This window comes from Phaethon aethereus, assembly GCF_964289735.1.
Source record: "Phaethon aethereus genome assembly, chromosome: 1".
Classification (NCBI taxonomy): Eukaryota; Metazoa; Chordata; class Aves; order Phaethontiformes; family Phaethontidae; genus Phaethon; species Phaethon aethereus.
The window spans coordinates 221,439,896-221,458,040 of NC_138575.1; the positions used below are offsets into that span (position 1 = coordinate 221,439,896).

Sequence of the window (18,145 nt, forward strand, 5' to 3'; positions counted from 1 at the left end):
CCGCAGAGGGGCTTGACGTCATCTTTTCCAAATCGCCAGGGAAGAGGGTGATGGAGGGTGCTACCTCACAGCCCCATCCCAGAGAAAAAACAAGCGGAGAAGCAGCAGAAGGTCCACGGCAGAGAGCTTCTCATCAGCAAAGGAGAAAAAGCAATTAAGCAAAAGAGCCAAGGTCCGTTAGCAAAAGAGAGAAGGGAATTCCTGCTGCAAAGACACGGGGAGGCTGGGGCCTCCACCTGACAAAACAGGTAAGACCCTGGGAGACGCAGAGGCCATCGGAACGAGGACACCCGTCCCGTTCGGATACTGCCATTCGGACCGCCAAGCCTTGCGTGCGGCAGGCGGAAGAGCGGGAGCTCCCAGCCTGTACCTGGTCACATTTAAGGCCGTTAGGCACTGCCTCCCGTAAGGGTAAACTGTCCCAGACAGGGTGATGCTGATCCGAAGGCATTTTGGGGAAAGCCATTGGGAGCTGCGGGTTGGAGACGCAGCCCCAGCAGTAGCACTCACTGACAGCATGCCGGGAGAAGTGAACTCCCTGTAGACCTGCAGCAATGGGGCGGCTCGTAGCTAATTAACTACCAACAGGACAAGTGCCTTAGATATCCGAACTCTGAAACGCACATTTGTATTTATCAAAACCAGAGGATTAGGCCATTTGAATGCTGCCACCCAATAAAAGCTTCTTGATGACGGCAGCTCACGTTTGTACTCCGTGATCTACCGGTTCCTGAAAGAAACAAAGACTTGGTTGTCTTCTCTAAGTCCTTTATGAGGGTGAGACCCTCGTCCTTGAGGACTCCTTGTCGTCGCTTTCTGCCATGCTGTCCTCGGCAGCCACCAAGCTCCACATCCCCAACTCTCTCCTCATCAAGACCAAAGAGGTGGGAAGACCAGTGACCTACGTGGCTTCAGACCAAGCGTCCTCACTAGTCCAAACAACCTCGATCTGATGGCCTTGAGGACAGACTGCAGTGATGGCCACAGGCTGCAGGCATTAGATGAGAGCTGAAAACCTTGTGTTTGAGAAATGACCGGCCCAGTTGGCCTGCAGTGGGCACAGTGTCCACGTTTGAAATGCGGAGGGAGTATTCAGCCTAGAAGGAGAGCTACCGTCCTTCCTTGTCCCACACATACTCACCTCTGAAGATACATTTGCCTTTCCCTTCGCATCCAAGGGCCAAGCACGTGACCTTGGCAATACAGAATCTCTTTAAAACAGATTTTACCATTTTTAGAAGACCTGCAGTAAATAACTCGGACACAAATCTCGGAGATGGGACTCAAGACCAAATCACAGCAGGGATTTAGGACTACTATGAAGAGTTTGAAATAAAAATGTGAATTTTTGTAAGGGAGCAAGTAGAGGGTTGGATGTGGGAAAAGGTGGAGGGGGACAACTATCAGGAAGAGTATCATCAGTAATCTGTGGTGAAAGAAGGAACAGAAGAGAATATATCCATAGTGTTTAGTAATTTTTCCCAATGGATAAAGAGTGAGAAACGAGAAAAACGGAACTTGTCCCACTCCTTTCAAAATTTCAAAGAACCTATTGAATAAAAGAATTTTTCCTTTACCTTCAATAATTGTGAGGGGGAGCAGAAATATTGCTTCATGGCACGTCGACCCTGAACGGAGCTGTTTGTCGAAAACAAACCAAGGGCTTCAATCAGCAAAATCTTGAGCTGGAGAACATCTCTTCTGAGCATGGAAGCTCCCGAGTGGGTTCCTGCTGCAGCAGGACCTGGGAAGTGTCGTGCATGAGAGCAGTGTGACACAAACTCCCTGGAGATTTACCGACCAGCTTCTCATCTTTGGGCTCTTGGACTTTATTATCATTTATTATTTAGTAATAACTACGACGAACACAAAGTCAGTCTACCGAAGGTTCATGAATCACAGCATCTTATCAGCATATTAATCAGCTTCTGGTAGGGAAAATTATAATAGTGTGAGCTCTAACAAACGCTTTTATCGTTTCACGCTTGAAGTCAAACAAGCTACAGGCGAGACTGACTCTTCATCCCTGATTCCACACCAACGAGCTAATCTATCTGCTGCAGGACTGGTGCCGTAGCAAAAGTGGACGCAAGAAAACGGGATGGATAACGTGTCAGAGCAAAACCAGGCAGTTCAGCAGCTCATATTTGGGGCAGATAAAGTGAATTCTACCAATAATAAAAAAGCAAGGGAGAGTCCATAAATACACTTTAAAGCTACCCGCAATTAAAACAGCTTACATGAAGATCCAAGTTAACTACAGTCTGCTTTAATTAAACAGTAAACGACACCCAAACACTGCTGCCGATGTTCCAAAACACACTGAATTAGCGAAGCGGGAGCAGTCGCCAGCCGAGCACGAGGAACCAGGACTTGCTGGGGCACAGACGCGGCGCTGGACCCACGCAGCTCTGTCTGCAGCGAGAATATTCTCTCTGTGCCACCTTCGCTCAGCTCAACAACCAGCCCGTTCAGCAGCGAGAAAGCACGGCTAGCAGAAAACACACGAGGCTAATTCCACTCTTTCAGTTTAAGAAGGAAAACGGGAAGGAGGTTGTAATTCAACAGAGCTGGGGATCTTAAGGATGCCGAAAAATGACGCTTACTAACTACATGAGAAACCACCTTTGCGTAATAAATCTGTTAGTTCAAATATGGGGAATGTTTCGATAAACATTTCTTTTATGAATTTAACACTTATGAATTTGTTTTACTTAGTAACTCTATTTTAAAACTTCCTTTTTTAAAGTTAATTATGATTTCCCATAAAAATTCATCTAATTCAGACCACATTTTAAAAATCGTTTAGGAAATTACTCTCCTTCATACTTCCTTTAAGGAAGATCAAAATGGAAAAATTAAGAATCTGAATAAATGTATGGTACATCAAGTACCTGAGTATGTGCCAAGGATTTCCCATTCTCCCCAACACACAGCAGCCAATTTGGTACAAAAATTTTTATTTATCTTGAAATGGACCTTTCCCCCTAGCTCAGCAGGCAGAGAAAAAAACAAAGAAGTGAGAATGAGAAGGAAAATCAGATTAAAACTGACTATTTCAACCAAAAGCATTCTATTCTGTATAAAGCATTCAGAGTTAGCACTAAAAAACCACAAGATCACAGAACTTAACTTGCCAGTATCCTGATTACCATCCTTGCCTTTCCGCATATACCCCACCTGAGTTTTACACCACAAGGTTAGAAATTAATGGTTTATGCGTGATCTTTAAAGATAAAAATTCAAGTCATACACGCGCTGTACTTGATTTGGGGTAAAAAAAAGGGAACTCTCAAACAAACGGAGGACATAGCCTACGGCTAACAACCTTTACCTCAACTTTACACTTCAGGGTTTTTTTATTTCTCTTTCTCGCCTAATATAAAGCTTGGCATTAATTTTTTTCAGTGTCCTCCACTATTGCAAAATGATGAGATAAAAAAAATTATATCTGATACTGTATAAAGTCTATATTCTATCCCAAGTTAGATGTCAAATCAAAATTTTGTGACAGATGTTGTATACTCTGTCCATGAAGTCATCGTGGGAACAGTTTGCTGACATGCTATTCCAAATTAGGGGCTCTGAGCAAACTCTTCCATTCAGCGGCCGGTCAGGACTGAGACACTCGTTAAGCCCCAAAGCTGTAAAGAGCTCCCCGGACCATGGAAGGGGTTTGCACACATGGTGGCAGTCAACATTCCCTCCAGATCTACCAGGTCATACGCTTCTGTGATTATTTTCAAAGCAACTTGAGAAGGAAGTATCTACAGACTCCTTCACTTTATGCTTCTCCTGTGAAAAGTCTATTTTCTTTGTCTCTCTGAGTTTAAACATCCTCCAGAATAGCTCGTGGCTACACTAGAGACGGATACGTAGCTAAATGACGCAAGTTAAAGCAACGTAAATGAAGTCCAAGCACAGAAAGCAAGAACTGGATGGACAGCACCTAGCACTTGTAACGTAGAAGACGTGGCAGCCTTCGTTTAAGTCTCTGTTGAGACCACCCTCAGGAGTTGCCTGTCTTTTTTATACAAAGGATAAAAGTTAAATTTTCTCCCCTTCTTTTGCAATATAACTTTAGGTCTTACATTAAATATTCAAACAAATTCATATTTAAAAGGTTTTGTAATGCTAATCGCCTAGCAAAGAAAATAGCTCTTTATTTAAACACTTTTTAACCTATTATCTGTTTTGGGACTTTATTGTAAGAATTCAGCCCACTGACTCCTTACCTTACACTTGTGCAACGGGAAAACCAAGCACTAATACGATCCAATTCCTGCTTCGGTGTCCTATGTTCAAGCAGTCACTTGAATTTTCCCTTCTCTGTTTTTCAGTTGATATAACCAAGGACCTTGTTATATTTTTTCCAGTCTGATCTGCCTCCAGCTTTTTTCTCCAAGGTCTTCCTGCACATCTGCCACTCATTTCTCTTCATTTACCACAAACTCTGGAAGACAAATGTCTGAAGTCCGGTGGTTTGGGGTGAATCCAGCCTCATGGGGGCCACCTCGTCATGATCCCTACCAGAGCTGGCACAAGCTGCCCAATACAGACAGCAGCTTTATACATTTAAGTGCACAGTATAATCTTCATGGTGACTAACCAGCAAGTTATTTTAGAAGATAACATCCTATTAATGTTGCCATTTGATTTATTCAGAATGCAGTCATGTAGAATTCATTCATCTAAACCAGAAATCACCCTCTAAAATTCTCCTTCAAGAAAAGTCAAGGTACAAATTCTATCCAAACTGCACCTCAATATTTAAATACAATTGCCTTATCAAGTGCCCAAAAGCAGCTTCTAAAACATTCAGGACTGGATGAAAGCAGATACAGAAAATCTACACTGCCTTGGATATTAAGGTGGAGCTTTAGGCATGTGCCAAAAAAAAAAAAAAGTAAAGTGGGAGAGAAGTAGATTCTTGTTGAAACCATCCTTGTGCTGGGAAGCGCAAAATTGCTGTTATTTCTAGGGCAGGAAAATAACTGTGCACTTACGAGCTCATTCTATCATCCAAGCACTGCTGGAGTCTGCAGTCCTCTTACAATGGTGATATTTTTGAAGAGACTATTATTCACAGAGATTTTTTTTCCACGCCTCTAGTCCTTTGCCTGTGAGACCAAAGTTCCCCCGAGCTACAGTATCTCCAACAAAGCAGCATGCATAAATTTCACAGGGAAAAAGAAAGGGTGAGTAAACACGGGGCACAATGCCTTTGAGGAACCCTTCGCTCTGCAGAGTATCGGACAGGTCTCCCTCGCAGCAATGCAGCCAGCCCTACTGATCCACCAGCTGAAATAGCTACTGAAATCAATGAGAATATTTTGTAAATGAAGTAGCTAAGAGTATTTGATGTGCATTACCATTTGCTGTTGACCACTCTCCTCCACAAAAGCACATTCCCAAGCAATTTCACACATTAGGTAAAAGTCAACACATACAACTGGCGATGCAAATATAAAGAAGAAAGTCTTAACACAATATGACACTTAATAGCTAATTACATTCAACAAAATGTTAGAAGGCGGCGTCTTCCAAGGCTAATTTTGTAGGATGCTTACAAGATCAGAAGAACACACGCTAAACATCATCCATGGGGAAGAACACAGGTATGCCTAAACTGAGATACTCTTTTTCCAAAGCACTATTTCTGAGCTAAAATCTTTCCGTATCAGTACACTTTAGTTCCCCGCTAGTCACGTCATTTTGGTAAACATATTTCAATGCCTTTTTTGAGTATTAAAGATTACATTTTTAGACAACTCCATTCTAAAGGTGAACTTCAAACAGACATCAGACTTGCTGTTCAACATAAGATTAACTCAACCAAAGCATAACTTGGGAACAAAAAAGATCAGTCAATACTGCAGTTTAAATCACCACCTCTAACAATAACTGCATGATCTTCAAACAAGGGACTCTCGCCTGCGGGATCCTCATTTCTACGGCAGGATTATTCCAGCACGTGCACTCGAGTCACTCAGTTCAGCTCCGGAGGCAAACCCCCCAGCTCCCAGCTGACTCCCCTAGCAACTTCTTGAAAGTTTTGTTTGTCTAAAGAAACCCCCTTTTGATCCTTCTCTTTAGGATCTCCAGGGCATCCTCTTCTTATGAATTCAGGTCCATTTCTTCTCACTAACCTTTGTGCACTGGCTTTGCTGAAGAGTTTTTCCTGCAAGTCACGCTCCTATCTGGCTCCCTGATGGAACTCTTTCTCCCTTCGTTAAGGGATTTAACCACCCATTAATGATCATCTGCTCTCACCACCGAATACGGACGCTCACGAAAGAGCCACTGAACACTGGTCCTACCTGTATACGCCATGTTCTTCGGGTTTCCATAGGGAGCCCCAGGTTGGACGGGGCTGTAAACAGGGTTCATGATGGAAGACCAGGAACTCTGGGGACAAAAGAAAAGCAGAGTTTAGGTGACTGCCTTACGTTAGCTGCAGAGTCGTCTTCTGTGCAGAGAGTCTTCTGCTCCACGATACCATTACTGCATTGTAATTCAAGACAGAGCGAGCTGTGAAGGAAAGGATTTACAACTAGACGTTACAACCAGATAGCATATTTAATAATTCAAGTTTTGGATCTCTCAGTTAATTCCCCTAACTTCTTCAGCGCTGCATATTCTGCCTACAAATGTGCCCGAAGCAGATTCATCTTACACATCTCTGCCTTCAGGGGAGCTCAGGACTCATGACCCCACTTCTCGCTTGCGATGAACAAAGGGGAGAAGCCACAAATTCTGACAAGGAATTCTCCCCCTTGGAGGAGTTAATAGTTCTTGGGTGACAAAAACAACCACAACAAAGACCTGACCTTTCAGAAATTAGCAGATAAAAGACCATTTGCTGCTGGCGAGATGGAAAGCAGCAAATATTTGTGAGCTTTCAGCGTGACCTGACTACAATAACCTTGAGCCCACGGCTTGGGTCCTGTGCAAGGCTGCACAGGGCATCCAGGGCCACCCACCGCATCCCACCGCTGTCCCAGACGGGGAGATGCAGTCATGGACCTAACGTGGGCAATGAGATTTTAACAGCCCTTCTGTTTCGCTCTCCAATAAAGATGATGAAGCAGTACTGGGTTAGCTTCTCGTGAGTTTTATTTAGAGGAAAGCAAGTAACTTGGGAATTTGTGTCTACTAACTGTCAGTGAAGCAACTGGCTCAGTTAATTATCTTAATGAAGCACATTCTCGATTCTGATTAATGGGAAAATCAGTCATTAAGCTTTATTAGGCGACGCATTTGTCTCCACAGCTATCTAGCGACAATTTCACACAAGAATCTCAACGATCTTGCTTCAAAATGTGGGGTTTTTTTTAAATGTATTATTTTACAGCTCATAAATAAAACCGTTCTTTCCAAACAAGTCTCTCATGATGGATGCACAATTTGTTAGATCATTAACTCCTTCCGCTTTACCTCAGGATAGTAAACAAGTCAAATGTTAAATGTTAGCACCAATTGACTTGACAACAATTACTGCTTAATTAATTAGCCTTTCCTCCACCCCCAAGTTAGCACAGAAGGAGTAATTCTCAAAGCAAAGGAAATCGCGGTTATAAAAGCGAGCGGGAAGCGAAAGCTACGCAGAGATACGTATTTACACCAGCAGCTTCAGTAACGCACGATGGAGCTCTTAAGAAAATCAACAGGAAAATCAGTGCAAAACTTTCCATCCATGAGACATTACAGCTGGGGATTTACATCCAAGTGTAAGGGCTTTACGGCCATTTGGTCCTCGTGTCCCCAGGCAGTGCTCCGAGTCCCAGAGAGCCTGCCTCCGGCAAGCGGGTGTTTGCCTTCTGGCTTGAGTTCTCGTTTACAGGAGAAAACCCAACGTCATCGATCTCCGAGATGGTAAACACCAGCTTCTGTGTGTCCGTCCAAAAGCCTGGCTCTTTGGCTGCCGTACAGATCCCGTTCAACACAGGAGGCTATTTCAGCATAGGATGTGGCAGAAACAGGTCGTACTCATACCTCAAACTGCATAAACACACACATTACGTGTCTGCATACGCTACATGATACCTCCCTACCACATATGACTTCTTCAGATGAAGATGAAATTTTTAAAACCCCTATATTCACAACAATTATCTTTTCTCTAGTGAAAAAAAAAGTTGATTTAAGCCCAACCACCCCATCTCTATCACACGTTATTTCTCCAAACACTTCATCATAGATGAGGCACCGAAGTGAAATGCTCCTCCCTGTCCAAAGCATGTAGGACATGTTTCACCTTACTCATTCAGTAAGTTGAATGCATCTGATGGTTTGACAGTAACACGGTGGGAGAATGTGCTGCCCAGAAGCACCAGCACGACACAATGCATGAGGACCATCTACTTGCTGCTCTAAACACAAGTCTGGAAGCCAAAACCTCCTCCTTTTCACCCAAATGCCTCCATCAATGACTTTTTTTTTTTTTTGCAATTCATTTCCATTGTCACCCTGCAATGCAGATTCCACATCAATAGTGGGAATAAGGCAAGAAGGTGTTCTGAACTTTTAATGGTTGTAAAATATTCTGACAAGGAAAAGCACTATAAAAATTCAAAGGTATGTCCACATTAACAAACACCTTGGTGTAATCAGATGTGATCAGGCAATCAAAGCATTTTGTGCTGAGGCTCCTGTGGCTACACCTTCTGTGCTTTGAGGGTTTCTTTTGGACTAGATTTAGTCTGGTTTTTAGTGTGGTCCCCATCTGACACATGGTTTGAAGTTGTCTAAAGGACATCACCAGTATGTCCTTTACTGGTATGTCCCTCACCGGTATGGACCGTGAGAGGTTGGAGGACATGTAATGGGCAACTGGAGTGAAGCTTCTGAAAGAAATCTAGTCTATGCACACCAAAACCACTTTGTGCACAGAAACAACAACGCAATCAGTGGGAGTCACTTCCAAAGTGGAGTAACTGGTCTGAATTAAAACACCAGTAACATACGTAGCCTAAGGGTTACTACTCTACATGATGCTTTAAGTAACAGATGCCACAAATAGGTCTTGAGAGAAAGAGGAGAGAGGTGTCATAAGAGTTGCAGAGATTTATGGCCGTAATTCACTGTTAAATCACTAATAGCACTCTTCAAGTCCAGACAAGAAATGCCCAGTGGGACAGGGAATGTGACAGACATCAATAAAAAAAAAAAAATCACAAATGACCTGGAGAAGGTGGAGAGGCCGCAATCACATACTCTTTCTCATAACCCAAGCAAGTGGAGGCGTTAGAAGAAATAATTTTGTAGGTTCAAAACAAGCCAAGGGGGTGGCTGGTTGCTTTGCTTGCCCCAGCACCTCCCTCGCTGCCAGGACAGTGGGATTTGGAAAGCCTTCCACGGGACACAGCAATTCCTCCTCTCCCCGAGACAGACTTCCAGACAAGCTTCTAGACTGCGAGGACCTTTGACCTGATCCCATCCTGCCATCCTTGTGCTCCCAGGAGAAAAGTCAATATCCAGGTTCCATTTTAAGCGCCTGGCCACCCAACTAACGGCACGATGCCTGACATTGGACTACGCTCTCAACAAATGTTCCCGTGGTGCTGATCGGTGCTCCTTGCATGGGGGGGCCACTGGGAGATCCTTACATCAATACCAAACGGCTGCAAAAAGCCGCATCCTACTCATCAGTCAAGCATGGGCACGTGGCTCTTCGTGTTGGCCATTTCAGAGGATCCGTAAGCTGAGGATGTTCTGCAACAGAGCGAGGAAGTGACGGGTCCATCTTTCTCCAGCCCTATATTCTCCTTCTCACACACACAGAGCCAGCCTCTTACCCAGCTGAGCCTTCCAGCCCAAGAAATAAAGTTTATGAGGTTCCCTCTTCCCTCCTCCTTCCAGTTGAATGTGTGTTCCTCCACCAGAACCACAGAGCTGGACCTGCTACCGAGCAAGGATGGAGTCACAGCCGCATTTATAAAGTGCCTTCTTCAATGCAGTTATAATTTCATTTGCTCTTTTCTGGGTGTGAGGAGTGCTAATAAATCATAATTTGGTGAAATTTACTGCGTATGTCTGGCTTGCATTAGGTGGTGTACCAAACGGTAAAAAGAAACACTTATTAAGAAGGATGAAAGAAAACGCTTTTTTAGGCAAGATAAAAAGATTGTAATCACATTAGGGGTTTGAGTGTGTTGTGAGGAAGAGGCTTGTGCTTCCTCCCTGCTTGGTATGCAGGGGGTTATTTCCAGCCAGCATGAAAGAGTCCATGCGAACGGCATTTCAGATGATTTTCTTTCTTTTCAGCATCTAGTATTAAAGCACATCCAGATGAGTTTCAAACACATTCTGCAAGACAATACCATTCAAAAATACATTTTAAATTCATTACAGGCACCGCATTGTGGCATCTGAAAAGCTACACTGAAATGGGAATAAAACAGGATTAGCAAAATTAAACCTTCACCACAATAACTTGCAGCACTTGCTCGTGGCCATGAATACACAACAAAAAGACCAATAGAAATGAATTCTAAACAGACAAACACAAGTATTGCTCTATTGCACGGAGCTTCCACCACTTCCTAATCCCCACGACAGTGATGCTCAGCTGCTTAGAAGCTGCTGGGACTCCAGCAAGGAGTTGAAGGAGTGGCTCCAGTAGGAATGGCATGGGAATAAGTGGCGAGCAAACAGCCTTGGGATACTTTCTGGTTGTAACCTGGTTAACATTTTCATGCATTTTATCTTCCCTGTGAAAGCGCATGGCATGCTTCCATCACACTAGGAAATCACTTCAGATGAAGGGTCAACAGAAATACAAGCGAGGTCAGTCTACGGGCGACCACCACGCCATCAGCAGGTCAAGGCACAAGTCAAATCAAGTTTGCACAGGGGATTTCCAAGCAGCACGAGAAGGGAAATGAAAACTTGTGCTGTGAATGCTGAGCTTGAACTTGCCGCGCTGTGAAGCGGCTGTAGAGCTACGCTCGGGTGTTCTCGCCTCGCTGGACCAGAGCTGGGCTTCGCGCTCTGCGTTGCGCTCTCCTGCTGCTGCCAAGGCAAGAGGACTCTGGCCCCCGACCCTGGGACGTCGCCTGCTTCATCCTCTTCCTACAGCAGCACTCAAAGCACTCAAAAACCAGCACAGGTATCACCACCACCTTTGAACTACTGCAGACGCGAGACAATGGGAACATCTTACCCTGTCATTTTTTTCTGTCGTTAGTTTACTTTGCACCTTTGAAAGCATCATGACCAGCTTCACTGCTTCCCAAAGTCATTCTGGCCTTAAGTCTTCAAATACCGATGGCCATCAGGAATTTTTACACATAAACAAATTTTTACACAAGTATTTCTATGCACACATCGGTGGGTCTGGCATCTTATACGCTTCTTCCACTCTGATATACGGAGATACAGGTATTTCCCACTTACGCCATACAGAGGCAGAGGAAAAGAAAGACGACACTGAAGATTTAAAAAATCCTAAAAGAAAAGAATAAATCTGGCATGCAAGGAAGTTCATGAAGTTATTTTTCATTTTCTTTTCAGACTAAGAATAAAATCTTTATAAACGGAGTGTTACTGAGAAAGAAATATATTTTTCAAGGGTTCTTGAAACAGTGACACTGACAGGAGCATCTTTCAGGTTCTCAAAAAATTGAATAGTAGATATCAAGTTCAGTCCAGTTGTGAAGAGTGAATAATGTAAATGCGAGCTTTTCTAGATGTCAGACACTCCTCCATCGTGTTTCATGTCAGTCCTTGTGTCAAGGTGACTTAACCTTTGGCTTCCCACACCGCTTAGGTTGTGATTTGCCTTCGCCTTCTGTGAAACGGGGATGTAAGTGCTTTTGAGAGACCAGTTCCTTACGTTTTTCTTTGGAAAGAAAGTGTTATTTGATCCTCTGAGTGTTTGCGTATCTGTACCAAAAATTATTTATTTCACATAAGGCGGCACAGAACCGAACATCAGAGAGTGCGAACAAAGAAAAAAGCCGAAGCAAAAAGATACGTTTCTTCCTTGATTTGTACATCACCTCTTTAAATTCATTTTATACAAATCGCATGCTAATAGTATTCAGCCAAAGCCTCCTTGAACATGAAAAGACCTCCTGACCTTGCACTACATTCAAATTCCAATAATTTTATGACAATTTTTCAGTTAAGTCATTTGAAGCTTGACCCTCACTTGGGATCCACTAAACAATAATTAAATTAACTTCCAATTCATCTGCTGAAGGTTAATTTAGGCAAGTTACAAGGCTACATCCCACCTTTCCCCCAAAAAAACTCTGCTATGAGTATGCACGAGCTCAGAGATTCATAACACAATGTGGTTTTCCACAATTAACATGTCCTTTTTAATTTACTCCTTTTTTAGCTACCCAGTAACTAAAAGTTGATTGGACATATCTCACCTAAAGCAAAATATTTAACCTGTTAGAGACCTTATAAAAGCATCAGGCCAAAGTTGATACAATTTTAGCTAATCTTTTATTAATAAAATAAAATGCAATTTGAAAAAAAATCAATTTAAAGAGGGAAACCTAAGAAAGGCCAGACTCCATAAAAAGTTTAAGGCTTCAATTAGCAGTAAATTATTAATGGTAGCACTTGTATGTACAATAGAGTGTTCACTTTCATCTCTTCCACTACACTTCAGCTACACCTTGATGTTTATACAGATCGATCTAGGACATCATTCCAGAGCCTGAATGTTGCTTTTTTTCTGCAGTTCTCCCCAGTTTTCACTTTCAGAGAAAATTTCAGCTCTGCTCCAGTCTTGTTTTACCCGGATAACTGTAAAATCTGCACCACAACCTCCAGCTCCCCCAAACCTGCAGCACCCTGCTTCATCAACTCATGCAGCCAGAGAGAAGGGTCATCGTGGTCCTCAATCATCGCACTGGTGCGTCTATTGATTTTCATACTGCCATCTTTATTGACGAAGCACCCATGAAGCGGTAGCGAGCAGCAAGAGCTAGGCAAGAAGTTTTTCTTCTATCCTGAGACAACATTTGCTGTTTCAAAAAGTGTTTCCACATTTGAAATGCACGTTAGATTTCAGGTTTGCTCTCCGTCATGCCCTGGACCCTTTTTCTGGGAGCATTTCCAGTGGAAATGAAGATGTGCAGCGAAGCAGAGGTTCAGGAATGCTTTAGCAGTCGACGTTACTGCACGCAGGAATGCCTCTGCTGATGTGAACCAGATTTGGGATGGCACGTCTGCATCCCTCAGGGGGTAAAGGCTTGCAGACAGCGTCAGCGTCCTCCATGCACAGATCTCTTCAGAGGAAAGATATGCTGCACGGTTTCACTCTCCAGTCAAGTTCTGAATCAGAAGAGTTTAAACAATATTCCCTCCACTCAAGAGATTGCAACCTGGAGAGAATACGCAAAGAGCATGATGTGAAAATATTTGAAGCAGAGTCGTTACCCGATGCAATCAAGACGTTCAATGTGTGAACACGAACGGTGTTGAAGTCGGCAGTACAGCTAATGCAGCTGGTGATTAACGCAACGTCACTTGTGTACGGTCTTCCACAAGGCTCTGAATGTGACTGAATTGCATTACTCATTAATTACATTGAGGATGTAGATACTTCGTGTCACACCACTTCAGCAATCGCAAAGGCAAGAGCGTTTGTATCCAGCTGCTCCGAGGAATCCCGGGGACACAGCAACGAGCCGCTGTCCCCTGCCACAGGGATGTTACCAGGTCGGACTACACCAACAGGAGAGCAGACACAGGAAGGGTGAGATGTCAATGACCACCATGGACCAGCGGTACGGTTCTCACCAGATGAAACACAAGCTGTTCAGCTGAAGCTGACCCTGATGGAGGCAAAGAATTAAAACAACTGGAAATGCTGTGGAGCGAGGAATTTCTGTACAGCACTTGACCTATCCAATCTCGAAGACCAGCAAAGGGAAAACGAAAATGAGATGGATTATTGACGGTCCTACGGCATCTTTCATACTGATCCACCTCCAAACCAGGGCAGTAGCACCCATATATTCACAGGGGAGACACATGAGGGTGGCATGGGCTAGCTGGGAGTCATGGAATCATAGAACCACATAACAGTTTGGTTGGAAGGGACCTTAAAGATCATCTAGTCCAAGCCCCCTGCCATAAGCAGGGACATCTTCAACTCCAGCAGTTTGCTCAGAGCCCCATCCAGCCTGACCTGGGATGTTTCCAGGGATGGGGCATCCACCACCTCTCTGGGCAACCTGGGCCAGTCTCACCACCCTCAAAGTTAAGAATTTCTTCCTAGTATCTAGTCTAAATCTCCCTTCTTTCAGTTTAAAACCATCACCCCTCATCACTACACTCCCTGACAAAGAGTCCCTCCCCATCTTTCTCCTCAGCCCCTCTCAGCCTTGGCAGCTGCAGGAAGGTCTCCCCGGAGCCTTCTCTGCTCCAGGCTGAGCCCCCCCAGCTCTCCCAGCCTGTCCTCCCAGCCTGTCCTCCCAGCAGAGCTGTTCCAGCTCTCGGAGCATCTTTGTGGCCCTCCTCTGGGCCCTAGCCAAGCTCATAAGGAGCCACATTCCCTTCGCCTATTGCCTCCTCTCAGATAAGTAACTAAATAAACCCACAAACTTTTCATTTGAGAGAAGTTTGACATCTATAATGGGAAAAAGCCCTTGTGTCTTCATTGTATGAAAAATCAAATGGCTTAATTTATAAGCACAAAGCAGCTCTTGACTTTGGAATTTGCTGATCTCAGACTGCCCAAAAATAAATGCTGAGGCAGGAAAAATCTTGACCTTTCGTTTGCTGAAGTTTATGATCTACTTAAAAGCCAGAGGATCCAAAAAATTTGATGATTCAATTATGCTAGACAGTATACTAAAAAAATAGTAAAGGAAATTCTTGTCCTAGCCTGAGAAAGTGAGAGACAGACAAGGAAGACAGGATCACCTTTTGCACTTGGTGGCAACAAGCAGTTGCTCAGTGAGCCTGAACGTGGCACAGCAAAAGACCTATATTTTGTATTATCTGAATTAAGTAGACCTGATAAAAGTACCCTTATGGGCCTCAGTAAATGAGAAACCAGTTCCCCTACAAGAAACTTTGGCAATGAGGGAAAAAAATGATGCTAGCCCAGCTGATGTAATATTAGCTTGTTTCCAGAGGAGAAAAGATGAATTCTGTCTGTAAATTCCTTGCTTTATATCTGCACGACTGATGCGTTTCACCAGCAGGTAACCAACAAATAAAGGTTTTTTTTTTTAATATCTAATATATCTGTCCCTGCATGTCCAAAACCATTCTCAGTAGCTCTCAAAATGACTTTCTTGATATATTCGTATTAATTTCTTTAACTTGAACCCTTGCTGACTTTTCCTTTTGAAATGAACCCTGCTGTACGCTTTTATTTAGTGTTCTCGTTCTGCTCTCCAACAGAGTCACATCCTTCTCTGGCTGATTATCTCGATTCTTTTATCTTCACAATCCTACTTCATTGTGTTCTGCTGAAAAGGCTTCCCAGGACACGCAGTTTGAAGACTCTTCTCTCTGCTCCTTTCTTTCCACAACCGATGCTTGGAAGATTCAGGTTGGCCATTAGGAAAAGCCTTTTGACTTGGTGGGTACTGCCTTACTGGCCCAGGCTGACCACAGATTTGCTAAGAGGTTTTCAGGACTGGTCTAAGCAAGGCCATGGTTGACCTAACCTGGTGCTGGTGAAAGCCCCACTGTGAGTACAAGGTTGGACTGGATGGCTCCAGATGTCCTTCCTACTAGCATTTCATCTCCGGCTCAATAATTTGCGCTGTAACTCATTTCTCAGACCTCTACCTCCTTCCACAGTCTCAGGCTGTAACTTTCCTGGTGCCAGCCACAACCACTTTTCAAAGACTGTGGCCTTTCCTAACGGCATCCAGTCAGAAGTTTCCTTAGCACTAGGTAGGACACCAGAAACCTTGGAGGGATCATGGGGGAGAGGGCAGCATTCGTGCTTTTCCATTGGTGGATATCTATCCCATAGCATATCAGTCAGACTAAGATGCCTCACAGGACCATGAAAATTTACTTACCACATCAGGTATGATGCTAAACAAGCACTAAATAGTGTCTAACTGACATTTTTTATTAACTTAGTGCAGAATTTGACGTACCATAAAATCGTTGAGGCTCTGGCTAGAAAATTTCCCCGGATTACGAACATCTATCCTATAACATCACCCAGTCACTATAAAAAAAAGCAAAATAATATTCTTAGTTGTCTTTCTTATCTGAGGCTTCTCAAGCTGCTTCAAATCTTTCTCACAGTCAACCACTTCTCCTTCTCCTAAGGGAAGCTACACTTCAGTAGTCAGACATAAAAACCAGACACAAAAATAATACTCATAAAAAGACAATTTATGTTACTAATAAATATAACCTTCCCCTCTTCCAAGCTCTTTAGAATTATTAAATAACCCATCACCGCTGCAGCTTTGTTTTACAGATGCCAAGAAGCCTGCAGGAGAGCAGTGTGATGATGGGCTCAAGATAAGCAAGACCACGATGCCAGGACCAAGATTCAGCTCCCGAGCATCAAACTTGCTGCCATCGGTATATTGTTTTCAATAGGGAAGACTCAAGTACTTGAGTTTTGGAGATGGAGGCTCCCATCTCAAAGGGTTGAAAGCATAATTTAAAAACAGGATGTGGTCAGCTAGACAAATACCAGGTTGGTAAAAAAGTTGAAGGCGACACTGTTACAGCAAGCTGAGGACGCAGTCACTTGCAGACGGCGTTATCACGCCGGTTGCATGAACTCTTTTCATTTCAGGCTACGGTATCAGATTTTCTTTTCTTTTCCACTGGGTCAAATTAAGCTGTGTTAACCAGTTTCCAACAGAAAGATTTCAATACCAGAAAAAGTCAAATTATCCTCAAAGACATGCTTTAATTTATGTTTTGCTCCAAAATTTCCAACCACTACCACTAATTACCTTCCTTCAATTTTTGTAATTACTCCCCTCAGTATGGAAGAATCGCTTTCCAACCATATCCTGAATATTGAAAACATTGCTCCTTCCCACGCGCTGCAATAGGATAAAGATCTAAATTTGTTTCGGAATGGATTACACCGTACAAAGTTGACACAACAGAAATAAAATATTGCTGGAATTAAAATCAGATGAGGGCAGAGATGTCCTTTGAATAATATATGGGTCAGAATCCTCTCGGTTTTATTTGGCCAGCATTCAAACCCACCGCGCTTCAGGTTTTGACTGTGCAATTTATGACTTCCAGCCACGGTTGTTCCTCGTTGTCCTCCAACGATCTCCTCCCGCGTCCCGCTTTCTGGTCGCATGTTTTCTTCTCCAGGCAAGACTGGAAACCCAGCGCAGGTTCGGCGGCAGGAGGACGATGGAGCCGTCCTTCAGCTCCAGCCCCATTCCCCTGGCAGGCAGCACAGCAAATCCCTCCCTCTCTCTTCCTTTGGTCGCACTCATGCACGGACAAAGATGGGGCATAGAGACTGGGAAAAAATGAGGATTAACGGTGCAAATGGAAGGCATCAATCCTCTGTAATAGTCCCTTCTTCCTTAAATATTTTGCAATCTTTGTTCTAAAACACAGCTGTAGCAGGGGAGACGAAAAAGAGGACAGGCTAAATCTGTTAGCGGAAAGGGAGCTTTGGCAAGACGTCTGTTTATCATCCTCTTCTTGTAATTTCGTGTTGGCAAGAGGTACCATATTAACGAGCCCAGGAGACTGAAAGTCTTTCCTACCCATCGGACAGGCAGATGCTGGCATTCATTCATTCCCTTTGGAAATCAATCCTCAAGGAAGGAGAACAACAACAGGCCTCCGATTTACACTGGTCTTCATGCGCCTGGTGCTACTAAGGACCACCGAGACCTGGCTAATATATGTGGCAACTTGAAAATTAAGCAAAAGAACGCTGCTGGCTTTTTCAGGTGAAAGCTGCCAAGTGACGAACAAACAGAACTCAAGTTAAGAAAATATTATATTCATAACAGCCATAGGCAGAGCTCAGGCAGGGTTTTTACTTCCTAAGGAACTATGGGACAGTCCGGGCTAAAAAACAAGAGAGGGATGCACACGCGAAAGCAGAGGTGTTGCAATTATTATTACAAGCCATAAAAATAAAGATGATTCCAACTGAAAATATGAAATTAATTAGTTGATTTAAATCCTAAAGACTTACTTAATC

General features: G+C 43.6%; 1 protein-coding gene across 3 annotated transcripts in view; it reads right to left on the bottom strand.

Moving 5' to 3' along the window:
- FAM168A (family with sequence similarity 168 member A) overlaps window positions 1-6,406 on the bottom strand; it is a gene marked incomplete at both ends in the record, with an annotated part of 104,746 nt that extends 98,340 nt beyond the window's left edge. For 2 of the 3 annotated variants that reach the window (XM_082011280.1, XM_082011279.1), the window contains one exon: window positions 6,321-6,390. In XM_082011280.1, the coding sequence (XP_081867406.1) occupies window positions 6,321-6,390 (70 nt within the window). Of the gene's footprint in view, window positions 1-6,320 lie in introns of all 3 variants that reach the window. The other variant, XM_082011278.1, reaches the window with a different exon arrangement.
- Window positions 6,407-18,145: the final 11,739 nt, after the last annotated feature.